This window comes from Fimicolochytrium jonesii (assembly GCF_025526975.1).
Source record: "Fimicolochytrium jonesii strain JEL569 chromosome Unknown EV422scaffold_2, whole genome shotgun sequence".
Taxonomy (NCBI): domain Eukaryota; kingdom Fungi; phylum Chytridiomycota; class Chytridiomycetes; order Spizellomycetales; family Powellomycetaceae; genus Fimicolochytrium; species Fimicolochytrium jonesii.
This window is the reverse complement of record NW_026515669.1, coordinates 1297300-1319321: the sequence shown is the minus strand read 5'-3', so window position 1 is coordinate 1319321 and position 22022 is coordinate 1297300. Positions and strand designations below refer to the sequence as shown.

Below are 22022 nucleotides of genomic sequence, written 5' to 3'. Positions count from 1 at the left end.
GCGGAATTTGAAGGGACTCTGTGCCGGCTTAAATGGGTGAAGCTGGACGAAAACCTTTTCCTGTCCGAGGACTCCGCGTTTGCACACAATATACTGTAGAAAGCCCGAAATTGCGCCATGGGAAACTGTCAGTTCATTAACGTACAGTATATGCCTCTTGACAGCAGGCTTAAACGGAAACTAGACCGTATGTGATTCAAGGCCAGGTTTACATGATATTTCACGAGACGTTGCGAAGAATGCTATGAGGAGACGGTACATGAAATATCGCCAAGCCGGCAGCGGTTATACTCGAGCAGTGCAGGAGACATATACAGTGAGTAAACTGCTTCAAGAACCGTAAGCGTCAAGCTAGGGTGCGTAGGATTGACAACGGCTGCCCACGTCGCCAGTTATGGTGCGAGAGCAGAGCGGCGAATCCTTCAACTTCAAAAAGTTATCATTCGAAACCTCGAGTGATGATTCTTGAAACATGTATACAAGACTGCACATGTCAATGTTAACCTTGAAGCTTGAGGCCCAACCGGGGAAGCCCCCAAATGTCTCATGAAGGTTGTAAGGCAAGTCACATGGAGATGATAGCGGGAGCCGGCTGCGCTGTTTGTCCCACATGGGCGGCGGCCAACAGTGCGCTGCGCGGAACAAAGGAGCATCCGTATTGAACTGATCTTCTGATGAGCACTTCAAAGTTCAAAGTTCCCTCATCCATAGATTCCATACGATCGCCTTCAAGATTGGGAGCTCAAGTTCAAATTCATAGCGGCCAGTCTGTCCTCAGCGGCAGGAAGAACGAGAATCCCCTCTTCCCACGTGCTTTTGTTGCGAGTTGTTGATCTGCAAAATTAAATGGCGTCTCCGCGACATCGTGTTACCGGTGTTTCGTTTCACCGGTTGGAGGCTAGTGAGATGCATCAGGTCAGGAGGGGGGGAATGAGTGATGAGAAAGAGGGGTCGATCCTAATCTAAATCGCAGTTGCAATGTGAAGTGACGCTAATCAACAGGGCGGAGGAGCGCGGGCCGTCATCACGCTCGTCACAATGGGGCGGGCGTTGTCCCAGAGCGAGCACATATTACTGCCCGCCTCCAGAAACATCCTCCAGAAACATCCTCCAGAAACAACCTCCGGAAAACAGGCTGTGCCTAATTACGACGCAACACTCCTCAACCAACAGACCCCCTGCGCCTCCACACTACCCGCACTAACCGGCATTGCGGAGTGCCTTCATGAAAGACAACTTAAGCTTTTGGAAGTGTTGAGAAACCACGAGGGGGAATGACCCGCCACAAACAGGTGTTATAACACTCAGTTGCGCCAACAGTGCCCGCCTTTCAACAAAAAACAATCGTTGGCTATCAGACCAACCGTCGATAACGAGAAAACCTACAGTACTTGTAGCAACCCATAGTCATCGTCCAATCGCCACAGCGGATAGTAAGCAGCATTCCACCATCAGGTGTCGCAACCCACCAACCAACGAGATGAACACAACCGAACCAGAACAGCACGTCCTCGCGAACGAATACGACTTTAGCAGCAAAAAGCACAACCACCACAAGCGTTTTGCTACTACGGCTTCATCAACCATCCCCAAAGCTGCAACTACCAGGAAGCATAAGGCTCGCCCGCACCTCAACTTTGATAGTTCTGCGCTTGGTTCCTACACTTCTCATCACCACCACCACCACCGCTCGTCCCAGTCCTCTCAGCCACAGTCGCCGCTTTCGCCTGACGAAGGATTTGGAGTCAGTCATTCATCCGCTTCGTCTTCGGCTTCATCTACTACTTCTTCGGGAGTCATGGATGAACGACAGCTTGGAAATTATACCACTTCTGATGATGATGATGGGTATGTAGTCGAGTGGCCAGCGTTGGAGAGGGAGAAGGTGGGGGTCGAGCGATAGCGACCGAGCGAAGCGAGGGTTTGGCTCGATATGGGAGACCGAGCGTAGCGAGGCGCAGGGATACTTGAGGCAGGCGAGGCATGAGCCGAAACGCCCACGCGAGCGGAGCGAGCCACATTGCGCCAAAGGCGCTATATTCCGCTAACCACGACTCCTAGCGAGCCTCAGCAAGCACATTGCGCCAAAGGCGCAACATCTTTTCAAGAGGATGGTTGCTGGGTTGATGCTTCGTTGATGGTTGATGGTGACGGTTGTTGATGGTTGACGATGGTTAATGCTTCACTCACTCACTACTACTCCTTTTAGATTCACAAACACGCCATTCCATATCCCTCACTTTTACCGCAACTCGACGGCGTCACCCTCTGGAAGCACCAACTCCGCACCGGTCACCAACTCGGTCAGCGCGCTAAACCGCACCCTAACACAATCAGTGATCCGCTTCGACCAGCTCACAACCGAGTTTATATCCCTCCGCAACAAACTGCGCACGTTAATAGATGACGTCGCTGAGCAGGAGCTCTCGTACGAGTCGTGTGTCGAGCAAATCACGCAACTGCGATTTGAACGCAAGTTCTTGCGCGAGGTCGTGCAGCTGTGCGATAGGAAACAGATACACTCACAAAGTCACTGTGATGATGATGAGTCGGGTGCGAACAGCGGCGGCGGAACTGGGAAACGATGGAGCACGCCGATGGGATCGTCTGGTCTCCCATTGTCTTCCTCCAACCCTTCGTTACCATTGACAGACCGCGCGGCAAATCGACGAACAGTCGCACTCTACGGCAGCGGTGCACCCACATCATCACGAGAGTCTCTCTTCTCCACGCTGACAGACCGAAACGGAAGTCGCAGCAGCTTCGGTCTCCAGCGGACCAACTCATCCGACTCACAACAGCGCGTGACGGTCGATGACCTCTCATCCCGTCGCATCCAGCGCGCTGCATTCACCATGATGTTGCAGACTATCCGCGACACCCTTCTCAACGCCAACGTCGGTTTCCCCAGCAACATCGATCCTCTACTCGCGGACCCTACCACCGTCCTCGAAGACAGCCCCCTCCTCTCGTCCTCCTCGCTCGCCGGCGGGCTACAGAACAAACACCTCGGTCACTCATCCCAACACCTCCACCGCCGCACCGCATCCTCCCTCAGCTCATCCTCGCAGACCTCCCCTTACAACTCCTCCCCAAACCTCGCCGCCAACCGCACACCTCAACCCTCCCCCGTAACCACCGCCCTCACGGCGCGCATAACCCACCTGAGCACCCTCATCGCGATCCTCGAACCAACCGTCCAAGAGCTCCGCGACTCAATCCAGGACGTGCAAACGGGCCCCATCATCGCCTACCGCGCCTGGATCCGCGAAGCCACCCTCGAGCTCGAGATGCTCCGTGTCGAATGTGAGGGTTTACGCGAGGCGAGGGAAGAGACCGCGGACGTCGGGCGCCGATCGGTCCTCATCAACCCGCACCCGAGCGCGGCGGCTGTGGCGGCGTTCACGTCTGCGGATGATGTGCAGAGTCTGGTGCGGACGATGGAGAACAGTATCGAGAGGTCGAACAGGGCGTTGGGTGGACGGCAGATATCGTTCAGTGCTGCGGTTGAGGAACACCGTGACCAGCATGATCATCACCACCATCAGCATGGCGATGAGGACGTTGACGACCCTTTGACGTCGCAGTTTGATGTTATGCGACTCTTTGCTGCTGCGGCGGACGACTCGTTTAGACAGAAAGCGCTGTTGGACGATGCCGCCAGCGTGTACTTTTCTTGCGATGAGGGCGACAACGAGTGAAAACCGTACACTTTTGTTCCCTCAACACACCCCGCTCGTCCTCCCTTACCCACAACATAAACCACCCACGCCCTTGCAACATCAACGCGAAAAGGAGCCGCTGGGCGATCGTGCCGCTGCGCGGACGCAAACGACCCCACACACAAACCCTCCGAGATTTTTGGAATTACTTTACAGCTCGTACTTTTGTCCTCCCCCAGTTTAATCTTACATTTTTGTCATTTGCTTTTCGACCTCGTGTTCGTCTATTTGCTCGATTTGGGTGATTCATTGGTTCTATTGCCTCCTTTTATGGTTCAAATCTGTTGAGTGTCGCAATATCCTTGTCAAGATCTCATGTTCTCGTTTTCGTTCATTTCGCATCTATGCACTATTTTCTTATCTTCATTTGGTCCGCGATAATGGATATAATGGTCATGGTTCAAACTGGTCTAAATTACTGCAGAGGAAGACAACGACGCATAGGAGAGTATACACTTTATACAATGTCAATGCAACGAAGGGTGCAAAGTCCCAGGAACAGAGAGGATGGAGAAAGGGGAAGGCGATATGAAGAAAGGGAGGGTACAGCAGAAACTACAGAAACGAACAAAAATGTACATGTAAAAGACGGAGCAGGACGCCTATCAGGAAGGAGGAAAAGCGCAGAGCAAGAAAAACGAATCCTAGCCTTGAATGCCAGGGGAGTAACTTTCGATGGGCCGGATTCCCAATTCGTCATGAACTACCCCATGCAATCCATGCCAACGATGCGAGACCAATCGATAGCGGGACGAGGTTCATTCCCCACATCCAGCAGACGAGGTAGTACGTCAAGCGGAGGATGGGTATGACGATTCCGAGGTAGTAAGAGAAGGCCATGACGGCGATGGTGGCGGCGACGGCTTTGCGGTTGAGAGAGCGGAGTGTCGTGGTGAGGGAACGAGGTGGTGACGGGGCCTGTTCTGATGATACCGCAGATGGGGTGGGTTCAGGGGTGTCTTCGGGTGCGAGTGTGAGCGGAGTTCCGGGTGATGGTCCCGATGGAGACGAAGCGGGTTTGACAAGGTTGTCCACAAATTTCACATGAAGGCTGGCTTCTTGAAGGCTTGGCGAGTGCTGCTGTGATTGTTGCTGTGTGAATACAATCTGCTGATCATGAGACGGCTGCTGCAAATCCGTCGAATACTGAGCGCTGAAAGAGATATCCTGCAACAGCCTATGCAGGACAGGGGTGTCCTCTGACGAGGCATCGACTTGAAAACTGTAGTCGTTCGCTAGCTCTCCTGGCATCGGGAAAGTCGTCAAAGCAGCAATAGGCGGAGGAGCATTATCGACCACCGCTGCAACCCCTCTATGCTGAGCTTGTAACTGACTCTGTATACGCCTCTTGGCTGCTTCGCGCCATTCTGCGGTTTCAGCGGCCGTTTTGGGCGTAAGGTCCATAGACGGGTCTGTATATTCGGACGTAGACTCTTCTGCAGCTGGAGCGGGCCTATCTGCGTGCGCCACTGCCAGGAAAGGTTGTACGTGACGGTACACGTCCACTTCATCGGTGTATTCCGTGCTGACGTCCTCAGAAGTTTCGGAGGAATACGATCTCTGTAGGTCGGTCTCCGGGATGGGCTTGAGCTTCTCGCCGTGCAGGCTCCCGATGACATTCAGGGGAACCTCATGCTCTTGTGTTGGGGTGGAGACAACCTCAGAGGGCATTTTCGGCATGCCTTGGGTAACATCGCGCCCTTCGTGAATCACAAACTGCTTCCCATCCCAGCAGGCGACAGCGCCACCCTCTCGCTTGAGCACCCTGTCACGCGGGATGGTCGAATAAGGGGTCGACAAGCTGGAGCTGGAGGGATTAGAAGTGAGAGCGTAAGGCGTTGCAGCGCCTGATGGTGTGGCGGCATTGGATAAGTCTGGCGACGCCCCGGGTGTGCTCACGGTCTCGCAAAGCTTTTGAGCGATGACAGGATGAGCTTCTTTCCATCTCTTGCCGTCCCAAGTTACCGCTTTTGGTTGTGGGGCGTTCGCCTTCAATTTGGCTTTGATGTCGTTGACGAGAGCGCTGAGACCGCCGAAAGGACGTGGTCCGTAAGGTTTGCGATCGATGGTGGCGGTGGTGCCGATGGTATTTAGCGTTGCAGCGCTATTAGTGCGCATGGCGCTCGAGAGCTGAGGACAACTCTTGTTGGAATGCAACATGGCGGGCATGGCACGCGACACGGGTGGGGAAGAAGAGATTCCATCCACGGATTCGCGGCGTTTGCCAGACATAGCCCTGGGACCGTGCAACACCCTGATTTTCAGAGGATTGCGGGGAATAATGGCGTCCTGTGCCATTGTCGCCGCTCCTTCTGCAAGAACGACGGGTTGTTGGCCATCGGCAGGGGCAGCACCGGACGACGCGGAGGAGCCGCCCGAAGATGCCGACGAGGATGACATTGAGCGTCTGGGCGCCGCAAGAGATGGCGAGTGCGGCTGTGAGGCACCCCCGGAGAAAGTGAGAAGCGATGCCGGGAGGATATCATTTGAACGCGACCGAATCGGTTGAGGGTTTTGCGATGCGTTTGATGAAGTTGAGGAGGATCGTGTTGCTGTCGCCTGCATAGATTTCCGGTGAAGTCGCATTCGTTCCCCTCGCCGTTTGGCGGCGAGCTTGATGAGGTACTCGTCCAGATAGCGACAGGTGTACTGCTGCTCCCTCAATTCGTGCTCGACTCGTTCATCTACTTGATGAATGCAACGTGAGAAAGGTCAGCCAACGCTTCGCCGTACAACTCCTGTCATTGTCTTGCATACCTCTTCCTTGCCGACCCAAGGTTCTCTCGGTCGCGGCATGGATCTTCACTTTCGCACCACGGCGACCACCAACATCCGCAAGTGTGATGCAACATCGTTGAACTACGAGAGGTTGAGGATCTGCCGGATAGTGGAAACGAGTCTCCACCACCATGGCATCGGGTTCATCCTGCAGCACGCTTTGCGCTTCGATGACCTCCCTTGCTATGCGTCCATCTGCCGAACAACATCGTGTCAGATCCTGAAACTGCTCTCAGTTGACCCTTGCATGATTTCAATGAATCTTACCAGCCTGTACCATACGATATGACACGCAGCGCGAAGCCCAATGACCTCCTTCGTCCATGTGCCAGTCCTCCGCCATCAAATCTGCAGACCATTTTTGTATGAGCCTTCGAGTTCCAGCCGCCAACCCGCCAGTGTAAAGGTGATAACCTACCAGCACATCCCCGGCGAGCGCCGATATTCTGATACGCGTCCATATCAGGACCATACAGTGCATTCACGACATCGTGTACTGGTATCGCATACACCGCCTCCAGCAGAACCAGTCCCGGGTGCGAATGACATGCGCAGCCCTGCGCGTCGTCGTTCACGTCTTCTTCATACACAGCATCTCTTCGTCGAATATCCTGCTGTGGCTCTCGGTCCGCCGCATCCGCCCCACCTTTTGCTGGCTGACGCTCTGTATTCCTGTCGTATTCATTCTGCGCCGCAGCCGCGGCAAGCTCCGCTGCCACAACCGGACTGACCGGCGAGCTGAATGTCAGGAATGGCGAGGTCATATTCAGTTCCGGGATCCCTAAAAAGGACGTAACGCCTTCGCCTTCAGGCGCCGGCTGCTCAGAACCAAGATGGTGGTCATCATACGCGTGGCTATGACCGGCTTGACCCTCCCCATTCGTATACGCATCCTTTCCCGGTTGAGGAAACTGCTGGTGAGGAGGCATAGCGTGACCTTGCTGCGGCGACTCCCATTGCGTGCAGTTGAACAAGGGATTTTCGTCCGTATCTGCGTCCGCGTGGAACGTCATGACGCGTTATTCGAAAGGCAATGGCAAACATGCAAACGGAAAGGAAAGAAGACAAAAACCGGCAACCGGTTTGCAATACGCTTAATCTTATCGGCCCCGCCATAGGAAATTCTTGAACGCACCTTCTTGTGAACTGCGACGAGATTCCGGCGGTGTCCCGTTGTTGACCAGAATGCGAGGGGTCTGGACAGCGCGCCAATTCTGCATAATCTCTTGGACGGTGGGTCGGTTCTTTGCTGGGTGCCGACGGTTGACGTGCTTCATCGCTTCCTTCCTCAAGCGTTGCTCTTCTTTCTGAATGCAAAGCGGAATATGCTTTTGGGTGTCGACCTCCAGGAAGGTATCTCGTATGTCGCTGAGAAGACTTTACTGGTGCGGGCCGGGACCAAAGGTTGCTCCCAAGTGCCTAACTGGGGAGTTTCGTAGGAAGCCTGCCGCTGAGAACTCTATCGGGAGAACCTTTGTTCTACGAGTCAAATATGGGAAAAGTCAAAAGAATTTCACAGGAAAGTTCGTGGGAAGATGACCAAACGATTGGTGGAAGTCAAGCGCATTCGGGACACAGCGCATGCAGTATGCAGCTCACGCCATCTCCTTGGCTTGACCCCCACTCCTTGAAGATAAAAAGGAAGAGACCCGGCGGCCGGCAACCATGCCAACTTTCGTTGCCGTGATAAACAGCCGGTGAAAGGGGAACCTCCACCGTTTGCAAAGGGGTTCAGGCCAGACTCCGCAAAGTGACAAACCGAGGCTGGTGGGAAAATCGCAATTTCGATGACGGTCAACGCGTACAAACTGGCTCTATTTGTCCCTGGCCCCTCCTCCCAGCCCTTCTCCCCCTCTCGATGTGCTGTCCGGACTCCGCAACGCATGAATCATTCATGCAGGTCCGACGTCGCCCCGCTCCGCCGGCGTCCTACGGGCCTGCCACATCAGACGCCAAACTCGATGAGAGACTGGAACAAATTCAAGAAGGCAACCACGACGTACATACTTAAATTTCAAGTTACCAACATTCGATATAGTACAACATCCATCACCGCAAAGACAAGTGATCAACAAGGAAAGGGAAAGAAGCCGAACCAAAACAAAGAGAGACCGCGAAACTTATATAAAGATAAGAGACCGCATAATCATTGAGAACGAAGCAACAACTGCAAATACATAGAGAATTCAAACAGATATCGGTGGAAGATAAATGATAGATAGCGTGCGGTCTGTCCAAAAAAAAAGAATGGCAGGGGTGACGAGCAAGCAGGTAGAAGACAATGGCGTTCTACATTGCATGCATTCCGGTTCAGGGGAAGGCAGTCTCGTCTGATGGTGGGGGGAGACAAAGATATGTCTATGATGATGATGTGTGTCGGATGGAATGTGGATGGTATGTGATGATGTGTGGGGCGGATGATGAATGGTGTTCGATTCACCTCTCTTACGCACCGAGAAGAGAGAGATGCGCGTGCTCGATGTGATACTGACGATTGTGGAATGACACATATTAGTGCTTTGAACCGACGTAAACCATAGAAGTGTAAATCAGATACACACCTTTAGCCCATTGAGATTCTTGTATCTTTTTCCGCATTCCGGCACTGTGCATTGATATGGTTTGTGGATGATGTTGTTCATTTCCGGATCGCCCGTGTCTTCGCAGTGCCCGTGCTGCATATGGTATTTCAGACCGCCGGGATTCTTGTAGGCTTTCACGCAACCGGAAATCTTGCATTTGTACGGACGATCGTCCTTCGCACCGCCGTCTATCAGCATCGACATTCCGTCTATCAGCATGACCTCGTCGGCCGCTGGGGTAGGTGGCGAGCCTGAGTTTGTAATTGTGACGCTTGGTGTTTGTGCAGTGGAGTTTGAAAGAACAGAGCTGTTCGAAACGATACTGTTGCCCTGTCCGATAGCATTGGCGATGGCTTGGGATGCCGCCGTTGCCAGCTGAGATTGAGTCGTTGCGGATAATGGGGAGGTTGTAGGGGTGGGAAAAGTAGTTGTCTGAGTAGAGCCGGCTTGTGGCAGGGTGACTGGGGTTGGCAGGGATTCAACGTGTGCTGCCTCGTCGATATCCATGTCCGTGACCATATGCGTTGGCCCGTCAGCGCTGAATGGCAGAGTAGGGTTGGTTTCTGATATCTGCGACAACATGGCCTTGCCTTTCTTGTTACGAGAGGATGACGATCCAGCGCCGCCGATACGTTTTCGGATCACCGAGGTATCAAAGGCCGATGCGCTCGATCCGGATCGGTTGCTTATCCGATAGTCTTCCGCATAAATATCCGCTAGTGCGATGGCAGGGATGTCTCCGACAGCTTGCTGTGTTGAATACTGCTGAGTATGAAGGTAGATGTCGTTGAAGCCAGACGGTGGTGAGCCGCCAGTTGTTCCGTCACCGTCGCTCATGTCCGTGTCCATGTCGTCCATGCTTTCAAACTCGAAAGGCAAGTCTTCATCTTCGTCGACATCGGACTCGACACGCACGTGGCACTCTTCGAAGTGTTGAAGCAGGTCATGCAAGTTTCCGAGGTTTACACCGCAGCAGAAGAAGTCCTTGCAGAAGTTGTCTTCCAGGCCCGCAAAGTGCAGGAGATCATGTCCCGGCGAGGCAGCAACGCCTGGTGACCTGCCTCCGAATTGAAAGTTGTACACGCTGCACAAAGTGATTTGGGAACTGACAGTGAGCCACATATCGCCAACCAAAGCGCTGCGAACGCAACGGAAAACTTACTCTAGGAGACCGTCTCTTGTCATGCTTCCTCGACCAAAGCTTCCGTAGGATCGTCCCATGCTGTTACCCATGGACTTTCCCAGGCTACCGATGATGGAAAACCGCCGTCGATAGCCATCGGCGGCAGAGGTGGGTGTGCAAGCCATTGACATGGGCATCGACACGTCGATGGCCGGCATCGTGTTGGTGTTTTGCGTTATCTTGTGGAAAGTTACGTTGCCTGGCCTACGGGTTGGCCAGAGATCCGTGGGAAGAGAAGAGTAGGCGTTGCGTGTTTGGCCTCTCTTCTCCGGGAGTTTCCCTCGGAGTTAAGCAATAAAGCTGGAAACGGGACGAGCAGGCGAGTTCTTGTCTTGCAACCTCTTGACTTTGCCGTATGCGATGTGGTATTGGCAAACGGACGGACGGTGGGAAAGAGGCGCTGAGCGTTTCTGAAGAAGGAAGGGAGCTCTGATGACGTGATCGTAAATAGTGCTGGGAAAAGGAAGGACGACGAATGGTGAGTTCACAATAAGAGGTATGTCCGACCGACAGCGCAGACGGCCCAGACAATGAGGAAGGAGTGGAAGGGTGGGTGTTTGGGTTTCCCTGCGACGACGGAGCCAGCTATAAAAGCAACGGCTGTGCGTCTCCCACGGTCAATGGGCCATTGATTTGACATGTGTCAATTGGGTATCGCATTTGCAATTAGCTTGTCCCACGGGGGATGGCTTTGCTGCGAAACCCTTACTGTCAGGCCTGCCGGGGAAGCGCTCATATTGCTGAGTCCCCCATGTCCAGATTCCATAACATGAAGAACCGGGGGGGATTGCATTGCGTTCCCATCGTCCCAAGCGGCGCGTTTACCGCCATTCCAATTACGGGGAAAGGGGCAAATCGAGGGGAAACGGGGGAGACCGGTGGGAAGGGTCGTCATGAGCAACAATGACCGCCTTTTAGACGCTCGTCCACAGCACACTTTGCGTGCGAAATACGCTCTCAATATGACAAAGCTTATCGGTGACAAGCAACGAAAGGAGGGCACAGCCTCCCAAAACGTTGCTTGAGCTGCTTGAGCTTCGTCTCCCTTCCCAGGTTGTCGACCAGTCGGCCATCCCTGAGCGGACGATTGGTGTTAACTTACGTTCTGCGCGGTTTCACTCTCGACGACGAAGAGGAGGTGAGGTGCGTGTGTAGTGATCGTCCTTGGTCGGTTGTGTTGGCTACGAGTAGGGTGTGCGTTGGCAATGGTGTAAGGGTGTTGGGGTCTTCCGGACGTGCTTCGCGAACGGAAGGGTCAAGGGCGGGGAACGCTAATCAGTTCTGGCTTAAGTACCGGCTGTTTTACGTCAGAGGCTCGCTTTTATGAGAAGCTGCCGAAACGGGGAACCCTCGCAGCTAAGTGGAACTGTGACAACAAGGTAAAGTGATACAAGTGTTCAGGCAGTCTCGTCTCAACCCTGATTTGCAACTAGACCAGCGCATTGTTGAACACATTGTGAGCCTGCCTCCCCCCTGCTCGCTCCCAACGCGCAAAAAGTAGCTCTCTGTGTCACCGCAGAATCCACGGCTGCATGGTCTTCAGACTCTTCACGCCACTGTCGGCGTGGAATAAACAACACGCATGCCGGTTTGGCCGACACCGTATGAACCGAGGGTGTGTTCCTCAAGCGCCAGGGACCGGGTGCACATCAGGCAATATAGGATCAACAAGCGGTCGGATCCCTGAACCTGACTCCGCTGCGGGAGACTTGTGGACGTTGTGATTGGCACAACTCTCGAATTTTTTAGCTCGGATGGCCGGGTCCGATGGGCGATGACCGCCGCGGGATAGTTTTGTTGCCTTTTCTGTTTACTAACAGGTACACGAGGTCGCCAATGCGACACCAACGGATGGTATTGCACCCTAGGGTAAACAAGGTTCTAGCTTCACTTCTAAAGAGAGAAAAAAAGGAGGCATTGCGAAAGGCAACGCAACGTGAAACGCGTGGCTGGCTTCATGCCTCCATGCCTCCACGCCGTTTCAAAACACTGGCTCCTGCGTGTGTCTTGCTTCACGTTGCTTGACCTCAATCCCAACTGTCGAATTTTTTCCATCCTTGCAAAAGAGCCAACTACCAACGATCGACAAGCGACGGAACTGGCACTCCGTTATCCCATTAAGCGACTCAATGAGATCGTCGGTATGTAGTACAGTAGTAGCGCCGATGTGCGCATGTGCCGTGTGAGAGCATGTTGTGTGTCTGCCCATTGTTCGTCATATTTTACGATAAGAACGGGACCCTAACACGGATACGCAGCTATGCGGGGTCGCGGACTCTAGCCTGATATTTGCATTGTGGCCGTGCCAGGCAAATTCTGTGTGTCTGTGAACCTCTGATTGGGGTGAGACGGGGGATGCCATACTGTCTCATCCCAACAGGGAGCAGCAGGACCCGTCCAAAGATGCCTGGATCTCACTGCGCTCGGGCTGAGCCGCTTGGCTCGTCGCAATGACATATCTATCGATATGTAGTGTGGTAACTCCACCATGCAGGTCGAAAATCATCGGGTGGGTCGAGAACTCGAGACCCGCGGACGCTTGACCTGGGGCTTTGCTCCTTCAACACATATCTTATCACACATACGGTATGATACTAGCCGTCAGACCCGCCGGGGAAAAGATCCAAGGGTCTTGACGAAAACTCGGATACCCGCAGTGTCGTTGGTGAAACCCATGGCAAAGCGAACTTTCGCGTTTTTGAAATTTGCTCCGCGCGGACCCTATCGAGAAGCTTGAACTCGGTTCAACGCGTGCGATGACATGGCGAAATTGTGACTGGGCTGTGATGCTCATTGGCGATAGATATGCGTGCGAGACCTGCAAATTGCGTGGCCACTGGCGAGGAGGTTTTTGCCGTGCTGCCATTCTTAAGTAAGGCGGGCATCTCAGAGTATGGATCCCTTATCGGGATTAGAGGACATGGCAAAAATGCGAATGGGCTGGGGTGGCCAAAAAAAATATGAATGCAAGGGCATACCGCGCAGAACCCTCGTTTTCCCTTCGATGCCGAAAAGAGGCAGGCCTCTCAGAGTACTCGTGCCAAGGTAGCATATATCAATATGCAACCCCTGGCTCGCGGGGCGCGATCCTGAGGCACGTCTTCTGACGTGCCCAGGGAGCTAGCAACGCGCGACCATGGGCACGAGTAGCTGTCGCATCCCCTTTGGATGTGTACAGGGTGCAGTCTCTGACCACTCTTGCTGCCATCAACGACGGCGACTTGCTCAGCTCAAAATGAGGCTAATGCTTCTGCACAGAACAACCTACTATGCAAACATACTGTAGCTCTGAGGATGGACTCAAGGCAACATGGATCGCCGTATGCCCATGAGGCAGATAGCGTAATTCATCCGCTCGCCATTCCATGTAATGCTCGCCACTCTCCAATTCAAGGCATGGCAACATACTTCATTGTATCCGCATGCAGCCAACCGCTGTCTGCTTTCTTCTCACCGTATTGCAACACGGCACATGAGTTCCGCAGGAACAGCATTCTCATTGCCGGGAGCTCTTTGTAATACAGTACATTCATTCGCGTCGATGGATCGCGAAAACAACCATCCCGCTAGTGGAGGAAGGATGGAGAATTACTCCTGAGAGCGATCTGTTTGACCGTCATAATCACAATTTTACGAAATCCTGGTCACCCTGATTGCATTGAACTTGTTCCGGCAGCAACCCGGTTCTAGTACTTCTTCTCTGAAGACCCCTGTTTCGGTAGTGGCTGTTCACGACTGAGGCCCAATTGACTTCAGTTCTTCACTGCCTGCCGGGCTTTTGACATTACCTGCGGGAGCGATGTGGGTGGGGAATGCTTCAAGACACGCCCTGCCAACTCGAGGGTGAAAGCCAGTTGAAGCTCACAGGGACTTGACCTGCTGTTGAAACCATTCAAATCCAAACCGACGGTACACGTCGCAAAGTCTATGTCCAAGGTCCAACATTGTGGTAAAGAGTGCGAGTGTGATGTCATACGTCGACGACCCACAGTTCGTTCGATGCGTGCCGTTGCCTCGGACCGCATGAATCCGCGAATACGAGAAACAACAATGCCGACCACCACAATCGGTGCCAGCGCGCTCGGGGTGTTCACAGTGACGGGCGCCCCCACCCGGAGGCCAGCGGAGAGTGGGTGTTCTCCGTCCAAAAGCTTATAGAGTTTGGGCCGTCGCTCAACGAGAGCTCAACGAGACAACGAGCGAAAGTCGAGAGCAAAGTCGGAAGAAAGAGACTCTCATTCCAAGAAACCAGCACCCATCACTCGGTCTAGACCGGTCTGTTTCCTGAGTGGTCAGGCCTGCATGTGGAACACGTACATTCGCCGAGCGTCCCCCTCATCATCATCCCCGCTTAGCCGGTGCGGCTACATATAGCAGGACTCCGCCCAGTACAAGTCTCTATCTGCGCCGCTTCTTCGTCTCGACGTGCTACGAAGGAGACGAAGGGAACACCGTACAGCACGCTTTCTTGGAAAGAAACCTACAATCTGGGAGCACTTGAATTGGCGGTCGAAATTTGGCCCTGCCCCATCAACATCCGACCTGGCTTCTCCTTACCCCATATTCGTGCAGCAATTGGAAGTCCATTCACCATGTGGTAGTGTATTCAAGTTGTTTTGTGTGTGCTACCCCAGTCGAAACGCGATCCTCACGGCGATGTCTCCCTCGTTGCCTCCCTAATAGGATTGACTTGCTAAGCGTGGTGAGCGACCACGACATGACAAACACCGACATAACAGATACACTGCGCTCATGTTTGCTGCGGACCTGCGAGGCAACTAAATTCGATGTCGGCCGCTACTGCTCCGCCAAAGGGGATAATGGGGAGCTATCCATAGCATCGGTGACAACTGTCACATCAGACAATGAGAGGGCCTCCGAGGCCCTAGCAAAACTACTGGAGGCAGATGCTGCAAGAATAAACACGATAGGACAGCGCACCGCTAGAGCCGCAAAGTCAATTTGGTTAGAGGACATGTCAGTTGACAGAACAGGGGCACCTACGCCATTCGAATCCGTGTTCTCGTCGTGTTTTGGTGTGCCGGTCTTCCAGCGGGGCATCGTCGTGGGAGTCTTTGAGTTTTACTCAACCGAGCGAAGATCGACTGATGAACTAGCGCAGCGTGTCGTCGGATTGGTCGGGCAACAGCTATCCCGTCTGATGCACACATTGGAAACCCAAGCCGAGCTGCTCAAAGCGAACGAGCTACTGAACGTCATGCTCTCAAATGTCGCTGCTGGCGTCGTCGCGTGTGATGCGGACGGGAAACTCACGCTCTTCAACGACGTCTCCAAGTCCTTCCATGGCTTGGACGTCCGACACGATTTGAACTCGTCGGAATGGGCTGGTACTTATGATCTGTTCCGACTCGATGGCACGGCATTGCCTGCTGATGAGATCCCACTCGTTCGAGCGCATCAGGGGAAACCACTACATGGACAGGAGATAATCATTGCTCCGCATGGCTTGCCGAAGGTTGTTGTCTCATGCTCTGGACGTGCACTGCAGGATACGGATGGGAACACGATTGGGGCTGTCGTGGTCATGCACGATATCTCCGAGAGGGTCGAGAGGGAACAGAAGCTGCGCGAGAACAACGAGCTGCTGAGACGAGCTCTGGATACCATAACAGATCTGGACGGCTTCAAGCTCATTGCTGAGGTGAGTTGCGCGGCGTTTTTTGCGATGTTACGCAGCATGCATGACGTGAGCTTACCGATATTATATTACTTCAGGCGTTCCCGGAAATCGTATACACCACGTCCGCCGAAGGGAAGGTTTCATATTTAAACAAAAAGTTCTACGAGCACACGGGCTGCGGCCCCATCGAACGAGGCCAATGGGACTGGGCGGGTATCCTACCCAGATTCGTACATCCGGACGACGTAACGCCCACCGCAACTGCCTGGACTGACGCCATCAACGCCTCAGGCCGCTTTGAGACCGAGTTCCGCGTGAAAAGGAAGGATGGCGCATGGAGGTCACATCTCGCGCGGGCCGTTCCAGTCCGTAACAAGGACGGTGTGGTCATGCGGTACATTGGAACGCTGACGGATATCAATGACCAACGACAAGCAATGGTGGCTCTGGCGCAAACGCGGAATCGCTTGAGCGCTCTCCTCCACTCCAATGCGTTGCTTGTCTGGTCCATGGACTCTGAAGGGATCTTCACGCTGGTGGAAGGGAAATTGGGCGGTGCTCTCGCGAGCCGGTTCCTGCCTGAACAGGAAACGGTTGGGAGATCCTACGTGGAGGTGTTCAAGGATTACCCAGCATTGGTCAAAGCAGCGGAGGCATCGCTGTCAAATGAATCGCTCTCATTAGAAGTGTTGTTCGAGGAGCGATGGCTTTACATCACCTTCTCGCCCGATCTGGCAGGGCACGGCGTTGTCGGTGTATGTCAGGACATTTCCGATCGAAAGATTGCCCAGCAGCAGAAGGCAGAGGCGGACATACGCGAGCAAGCCGCTCTGGAGGCTTCGAAAGCTACCCGCTTCTTGCTCAGCTGCTGCTCACACGAGCTGCGGACTCCGTTGCACAGCCTGGTCGCGGCGTCGGAGCTGCTCGCTGATACCCATTTGACTGATAATCAGCAGGAGCTGATTTCGACGATCTTGAGTAGTAGTCGTTCGCTGCTTAGCTTGATCTCGGATTTGCTGGAGCTGCAGCGGATAGAGTCCGGTAAATTCAAGGTGGAAACGGTCACGTTCTCGCTGAAGGAGTTCTTCAGCGATATGAAAACCCTCTGGACGCCTGCAGCGAAGCTCCACGGAATCGATTTCCATATCCATATACATACGGGCGAAAACGACATGGATGAGATCGCGGGTGATCCCAAGCGATTGGCGCAAGTGCTCAACAATCTGATATCCAATGCAGTGAAAGGCACGCCGTCAGGCTCCATCGAAGTGGAAGCGCGTCACACGTCGACACCAGAATGGCAGCACGTCCTGCACGTCGCCGTCGTGGATACCGGTGTAGGCATGTCCCCGACGCTGGTATCAAAGCTCTTCCAACCCTTCTCCACCAACCAGCAATTGACCTCCGACAGCTCTGGATTGGGTCTCTACCTCGTCTCGAGGCTCGTAGACGCGATGGACGGGTCGATCAATGTGGAAAGCGAAGTTGGGAAAGGCTCACGGCTGTCGTTCGTGGTACGGTTCGGCCATCGCGATGTGAATGGCCGGAGGAGTCGACGGGAGTCGGATGAAGAGGCCAGACCGCGGAACCGGTCGCTGTATGGGAGTATGGACTCGCCTACTCGGTCGCATGGGTCGTTGGCGATCTCACCACCACCACCGAAGGAGGCAGCCTCGAAAAGCATGAGGGAGTTGCATCAGATCGTTGGACCGACGCCGCAGGACAGCCCACCGATCCTGACCCTACAAGCGCAGATGGATGCCCGCACAATGATGCACAATGTACCTCACTCAGCTTCAATGCCCGCGCTATCTCAGCAAAGAAAGCCGACGACCATGACAATGTCCTTCCCTACCCTCCCCGGCATCCCGATAGCCCGGCAGCGCCCGCTCAAAATCGTCATTGTCGAAGATAACTCCACGAATCTGAAACTGCTCACGAGGATGTTGACGTTGATGGGACATACCATATCCGGCGCGGCCACCGGGTGTGCAGCACTTTCACTGATTCTTGGTGACGATTATGAAAGTCCGGCATCAAATAGATGTGTCCAAGAATTGGAGGAATCGTCTGCATCGTTCAAGAACCCACGCCCGTACGATATCATCCTCATGGACTGCAATCTAGGCGACGGCTTAGACGGGTGGGAATGCAGTCGACGGATCCGTCAACAGGGCGAAGAAGCCGATGAGGACAATGACGATGATTCCACAGCCACACCCACCCCCACATCACCGTCACCGTCCGACGTGCCAACATCACCACCACTCAAACCCGACACCCTCCCCACACCGGCCACCCAAATCGCCACACCACCCCTCCCGACCCACACCAGCAGCGGGTCCTCCTCATCATCCCACACCCACCTCCACCCACCGCCCCTCTCATCATCAGCATACAAGAGAGCGCGAAAACAATGGTACCGCGAAGTCCCCATCATCGCGGTGACCGCGGACGTGATGGACCATAACAAGCAGCGGTGCCTGGACGCCGGCATGTCGGATTTCCTGACGAAGCCCGCGGATAGGCAGAGTTTGAGCCGGGTCATCGCTAAATGGTGTCCATGACGCGATCAGATGAGGGAGGGATACTGAGAACCCGGCGGCGCAGACGGAGGGCAGTCGTCTTGACCCGACATGTTTTTGTGCGTTTCTGGATGCGTCGGTGGTGGCACAGCACGAAAAGCGATACCTTCGATGCCTGGGAAGAATACAAAGCCTTGATGGAGATATATCTCCACCCCAAGCTAGAGTGCTGATACCCTTAACAATAAAGCCCGCCATTAGCTAGTAGTCGGTCCGCCTTGGCGGTTCCCCTGACATGTTGTATACCCTCGCGAACGTTTCTGCCGCGACACAATGCATCGAATCTGGTCCATACACATAGTTCCGGGTTGTTTAGCAATGTTATCATAGTGTAGATAGACTTGCGAACGAGACACTCTTTGTATAAATGATTTTCTACTCGGGTGGTCCATCCCGAATGTGGGTCAGAGCCTTTTCGGCACTCTTGCTCGCCGCACCCGCTCTCAGCCTCTCCTCATGCGGCTCCATATGAGCCGAGCCCTTCTCTCCGCGAAACACACATCAGACATCGTGAAATCAGGCATCTTATTAAGAGAAAAAAGCTAGGGGATACTAAGATCACGACGCAAAGGCCGTGCATAAGTAGGCGCCAACTTCCCCACCGATCCTCATCATAAATCGCGCGTGCTGCGTGCGAAGCCCCACCCGGTGCCCATGTCAAATCCTCCGCTTCATCCACGCTGCAGCCCGCCAAATGCCCCTCCCCGAATCTGCAGTTATGTACAAACACAAAAACGACATGCGAAATCAGTTTCCACACTGAGAGCTCTCTTCACGCAACAGGGCATCCCTGGCAGCTGACAGCGAGGTAGATGGCGTTGATGGCTCCGAAGAGAAGGACGCCCGTGGTGAGGGCTGAGCCGATAGCGCGGCCTGGTCCGCGGCCTTTGGGGCTGAAAATGCCGTCTGTTTGAGGAAATAATGGGACTTGGTGAGTATAATGAACGACAAGAGAGTCAGCCTCCGCTTGATGGAGTACTTACACTCAGTGTGTGCAATGTTCCCAGCCAACAACAGCACGCTCAGCAAATGCAGCAACGGCCTGTACGCGCCCTCCAATTCCAAAGCGGCGAGGAGGATCAAGTACAGCGGGACAACATTCGTGAACGCGCGGCGAGCCTCGGTGGCGCGGAGAAGCTGCTTGATCTTCGGGACCTTGCGGTCGTCCTCAACGTGCATCGTGGCGGTGGTCTTTTCGGCGCGGGTGGGTGTGATGGTGGTTTCGGAGACGACGACGTCGCGCATTGCTTCATGGGCGAGCTCATAGGTTCCGTCACCGAGGTAGATTTTGGAATAGTTGCGAGCGCGCCACACGCGTCTGTTAAAGCGGAAATGAAGACAATGAAATTAAAAATCATCCCTTAAACCCATACAGGCACAATAGGATACATACCTAGCAAGCCACAAGAACCAAAGTGTGCTGAGCGCAGTGTAGAACGCAGTAACAGGTACAGGGTTGGCGTTGTAGGGACTGACAAGGTCGTGGCCACCCCAAGGTTGTGCGTGAAGGTGGTGACCCTTCTGGTGGTATCCTTGCGTCCTGGGACCGACGCAACCAAGGCACTCGGCGGCCTGCTCGACCCTGTGGAAGATGGAGCCGGCACCTGTCTTGACGTTGTCAATGCCGTGGTGGACGGAATCGCGGACATCATCGGCGGCGTGCTTAACGCCCTGCTTGACATTGTGGGCTGTGTCCTTCACGCCTTGCTTGGCGTTGTGGGCGGTGTCTTTCACCCCTTGCTTGACGTTGTGGGCTTTGCGTTTGATGGCACCGGTGGTCTCGTCGATCTCTTCCTGTACGTAGTCGGCGGCATCTTCAACACGTTGCTTAACATTCTCTTTCGCTTTGCCAACAGCGCCAGCGGCCCTGTCCGCATGGTCCTTGACGCGGCGGCCTGTTTCGTCAACAGCGGCCTTGGCGCGCTTGGCCGCTTGGTCAGCGGTCTCCTGGACTTTGTTGACACCCTCCGCGACACCCTTTCGCGCATCCTGGTACTTCTTCGCAGCCTCCCTGTTGGCCTTGGCGTACTCGGCACCAATCCTGTCAGCAGCTTCCGCAATCTCGGACTTTGCTTTGTCCTTGACCTCTCCGGCCTTGCCCTTCACCTGGTTGACCTTCTTGCCAGCCTTATCCTTTACATCCCCGTACTGCTCCTTGACGTGGCCCTTTGCCTTTTCAGCCTGGTACTTTGCGTCGGCTTTCGCGCGCTCGGCTGCGTCCACCACTTCGTCGTACTTGTCACTGGCTTGACCCTTGATTCTCTCGGCTTGGTACTTCACGTCTCCCTTGACGCGTTCAGCTTTATCCTTGTACTCATCGGCCGTCTTGGAAGCGTCGTGCTTTGCCTTTTTGTACTTGTGTTCTGCCTCGCCTTCGACTTCGTGGATCTTCCTCTGCCCACCGCCGATGGCGTTGTTGATGCCGGACCAGATGCTTCCCAAGAAGCCTTCAGCCTGTGAGGAATGAGAGATTAGTTTCCAGTCATTTCAAAGCCTCAGACAGACCAAAAATATCGACGTACCTTCTTCTCAACTTCAGCCTCTGCGTTCTCCGCTTTCCGCTTCAAGTCCTTCGCGGTACGCTCCGCCTTGCTGCCCAATCTTTTCGCGCTATCCTCGGCCTGGTTTTTGAGGTTTTTAGTGCCCTCTCGCACATTGTCTTCGATGCGGTCTGCCTTGTCGTGTATCCGGTGTCCGCCGTCAACGACTTTATCGTGAACGTGGTGTCCGTCCTAAGAATTGGGAAAAGGTTTCATCAGATCAAGGCTCTACAGGACAGGCCCGATACCACTGAGGACTATGGGCACTGGACCCCGAAAATACAGTGATGCTTGCATCGCTCACAAAAAGCACTGATGGGCGGCTCGATAGCTCACTCTCTCCTCCGCCTTCTCTCCCTTGCCTTCTCTCCATTCACGCAACTCTCTTTCCATTCATCCAAAGCAATCAACGTACTTTCTCATAAGTATGAGTCCTAATGACTTTGACCTCCTTTTCAACCAGAAATTCATCCTTGTCCGCAGCCGGACCCAAAAGAAAACTCTTCACACCCGCAATGATCCCCGGCGACTTCTTGCCGTGCGGGTGCGCGTGAGCGTGGTGTGCGTGTTTCCCGGCGTGCGAGTGAGCCGTGCCGTAGCTGACACAGCCCTCGTCGTCGCACTCAAAGTCGTCGTCGATATCTTCGGTCTCCTTGACCTCTGTGCGCTCGCGGTGGTAGTGGTAGTGCTCGTGGTCGTGATCAGCCATTTTGTTTGTGTGTGGAGGTGTGAAGTGTGGATAGTGGAGTGTGTATAGTTAGCAGAAGCGTGAAACACTAGTGCTTATGTATGTAGGGGGTGGTGAGGCAGTTGGAGATCAGAGCGATCGTATGGACCGGTTTGTTGTGTTCTGGGGAGATGAGAGGGGGGGCGTGGGTGCCTTTTTATTGCAGCAGCGAGCCTGCGAGAGACGGGAAGCCACAGGAACAAGTCGCGTGCGTGGAGCAGAACACGTCATTCGCTCCTGGCTTCACATACATACGTCACCCTC

At 54.2% G+C, this 22022-nt stretch overlaps 5 protein-coding genes across 5 annotated transcripts; 2 read left to right on the top strand and 3 right to left on the bottom strand.

Moving 5' to 3' along the window:
• Positions 1 to 1379: 1379 nt before the first annotated feature.
• On the top strand, positions 1380 to 4060 carry EV422DRAFT_150083 (uncharacterized protein). Its single transcript, XM_053064876.1, has 2 exons — positions 1380 to 1848; positions 2210 to 4060. Exons 1-2 carry the CDS (start codon positions 1481 to 1483, stop codon positions 3699 to 3701), a joined length of 1860 nt encoding a protein of 619 aa, XP_052929489.1. The 5' UTR covers positions 1380 to 1480; the 3' UTR covers positions 3702 to 4060.
• A 358-nt stretch (positions 4061 to 4418) lies between these two features.
• EV422DRAFT_563831 (uncharacterized protein) lies at positions 4419 to 7513 on the bottom strand (the record flags this gene model as incomplete). The annotated part of the gene is made up of 4 exons (XM_053072115.1): positions 4419 to 6406; positions 6480 to 6695; positions 6768 to 6848; positions 6919 to 7513. 4 exons carry the CDS (start codon positions 7511 to 7513, stop codon positions 4419 to 4421), a joined length of 2880 nt encoding a protein of 959 aa, XP_052929488.1.
• A 1152-nt stretch (positions 7514 to 8665) lies between these two features.
• On the bottom strand, positions 8666 to 10686 carry EV422DRAFT_150111 (uncharacterized protein). The gene is made up of 3 exons (XM_053064877.1): positions 10245 to 10686; positions 9062 to 10166; positions 8666 to 8987 (listed from the first exon to the last, which is right to left on the bottom strand). The coding sequence occupies exons 1-3, from the start codon at positions 10421 to 10423 to the stop codon at positions 8946 to 8948; spliced, it is 1326 nt and encodes a 441-aa protein (XP_052929487.1). The 5' UTR covers positions 10424 to 10686; the 3' UTR covers positions 8666 to 8945.
• A 3675-nt stretch (positions 10687 to 14361) lies between these two features.
• Positions 14362 to 18889, top strand: EV422DRAFT_515015 (uncharacterized protein). The gene is made up of 4 exons (XM_053069294.1): positions 14362 to 14540; positions 14621 to 14862; positions 14949 to 15927; positions 16002 to 18889. Exons 2-4 carry the CDS (start codon positions 14858 to 14860, stop codon positions 18471 to 18473), a joined length of 3456 nt encoding a protein of 1151 aa, XP_052929486.1. The 5' UTR covers positions 14362 to 14540; positions 14621 to 14857; the 3' UTR covers positions 18474 to 18889.
• EV422DRAFT_515012 (uncharacterized protein) lies at positions 18890 to 22014 on the bottom strand. Its single transcript, XM_053069293.1, has 5 exons — positions 21447 to 22014; positions 21014 to 21223; positions 19885 to 20945; positions 19475 to 19809; positions 18890 to 19397 (listed from the first exon to the last, which is right to left on the bottom strand). The coding sequence occupies exons 1-5, from the start codon at positions 21738 to 21740 to the stop codon at positions 19264 to 19266; spliced, it is 2034 nt and encodes a 677-aa protein (XP_052929485.1). The 5' UTR covers positions 21741 to 22014; the 3' UTR covers positions 18890 to 19263.
• Between the last annotated feature and the right edge of the window lie 8 nt (positions 22015 to 22022).

Excerpts from the sequence above, each read along its gene's own strand:
- EV422DRAFT_515012 (XM_053069293.1), bottom strand. The coding sequence starts at position 21,740 with ATGGCTGATCACGACCACGAGCACTACCACTACCACCGCGAGCGCACA. Across the intron at positions 20,946-21,013 it reads AGGCTGAAGTTGAGAAGAAG|GCTGAAGGCTTCTTGGGAAG; the intron begins GTACGTCGATAT and ends CATTCCTCACAG. Across the intron at positions 19,810-19,884 it reads TGGTTCTTGTGGCTTGCTAG|ACGCGTGTGGCGCGCTCGCA; the intron begins GTATGTATCCTA and ends CCGCTTTAACAG.
- EV422DRAFT_515015 (XM_053069294.1), top strand. Across the intron at positions 15,928-16,001 it reads GCTTCAAGCTCATTGCTGAG|GCGTTCCCGGAAATCGTATA; the intron begins GTGAGTTGCGCG and ends ATATTACTTCAG.
- EV422DRAFT_150111 (XM_053064877.1), bottom strand. The coding sequence starts at position 10,423 with ATGCCGGCCATCGACGTGTCGATGCCCATGTCAATGGCTTGCACACCC. Across the intron at positions 10,167-10,244 it reads ACAAGAGACGGTCTCCTAGA|CGTGTACAACTTTCAATTCG; the intron begins GTAAGTTTTCCG and ends CACTTTGTGCAG. Across the intron at positions 8,988-9,061 it reads AGAATCTCAATGGGCTAAAG|TATCACATCGAGCACGCGCA; the intron begins GTGTGTATCTGA and ends CACAATCGTCAG.
- EV422DRAFT_150083 (XM_053064876.1), top strand. The coding sequence starts at position 1,481 with ATGAACACAACCGAACCAGAACAGCACGTCCTCGCGAACGAATACGAC. Across the intron at positions 1,849-2,209 it reads ACTTCTGATGATGATGATGG|ATTCACAAACACGCCATTCC; the intron begins GTATGTAGTCGA and ends TACTCCTTTTAG.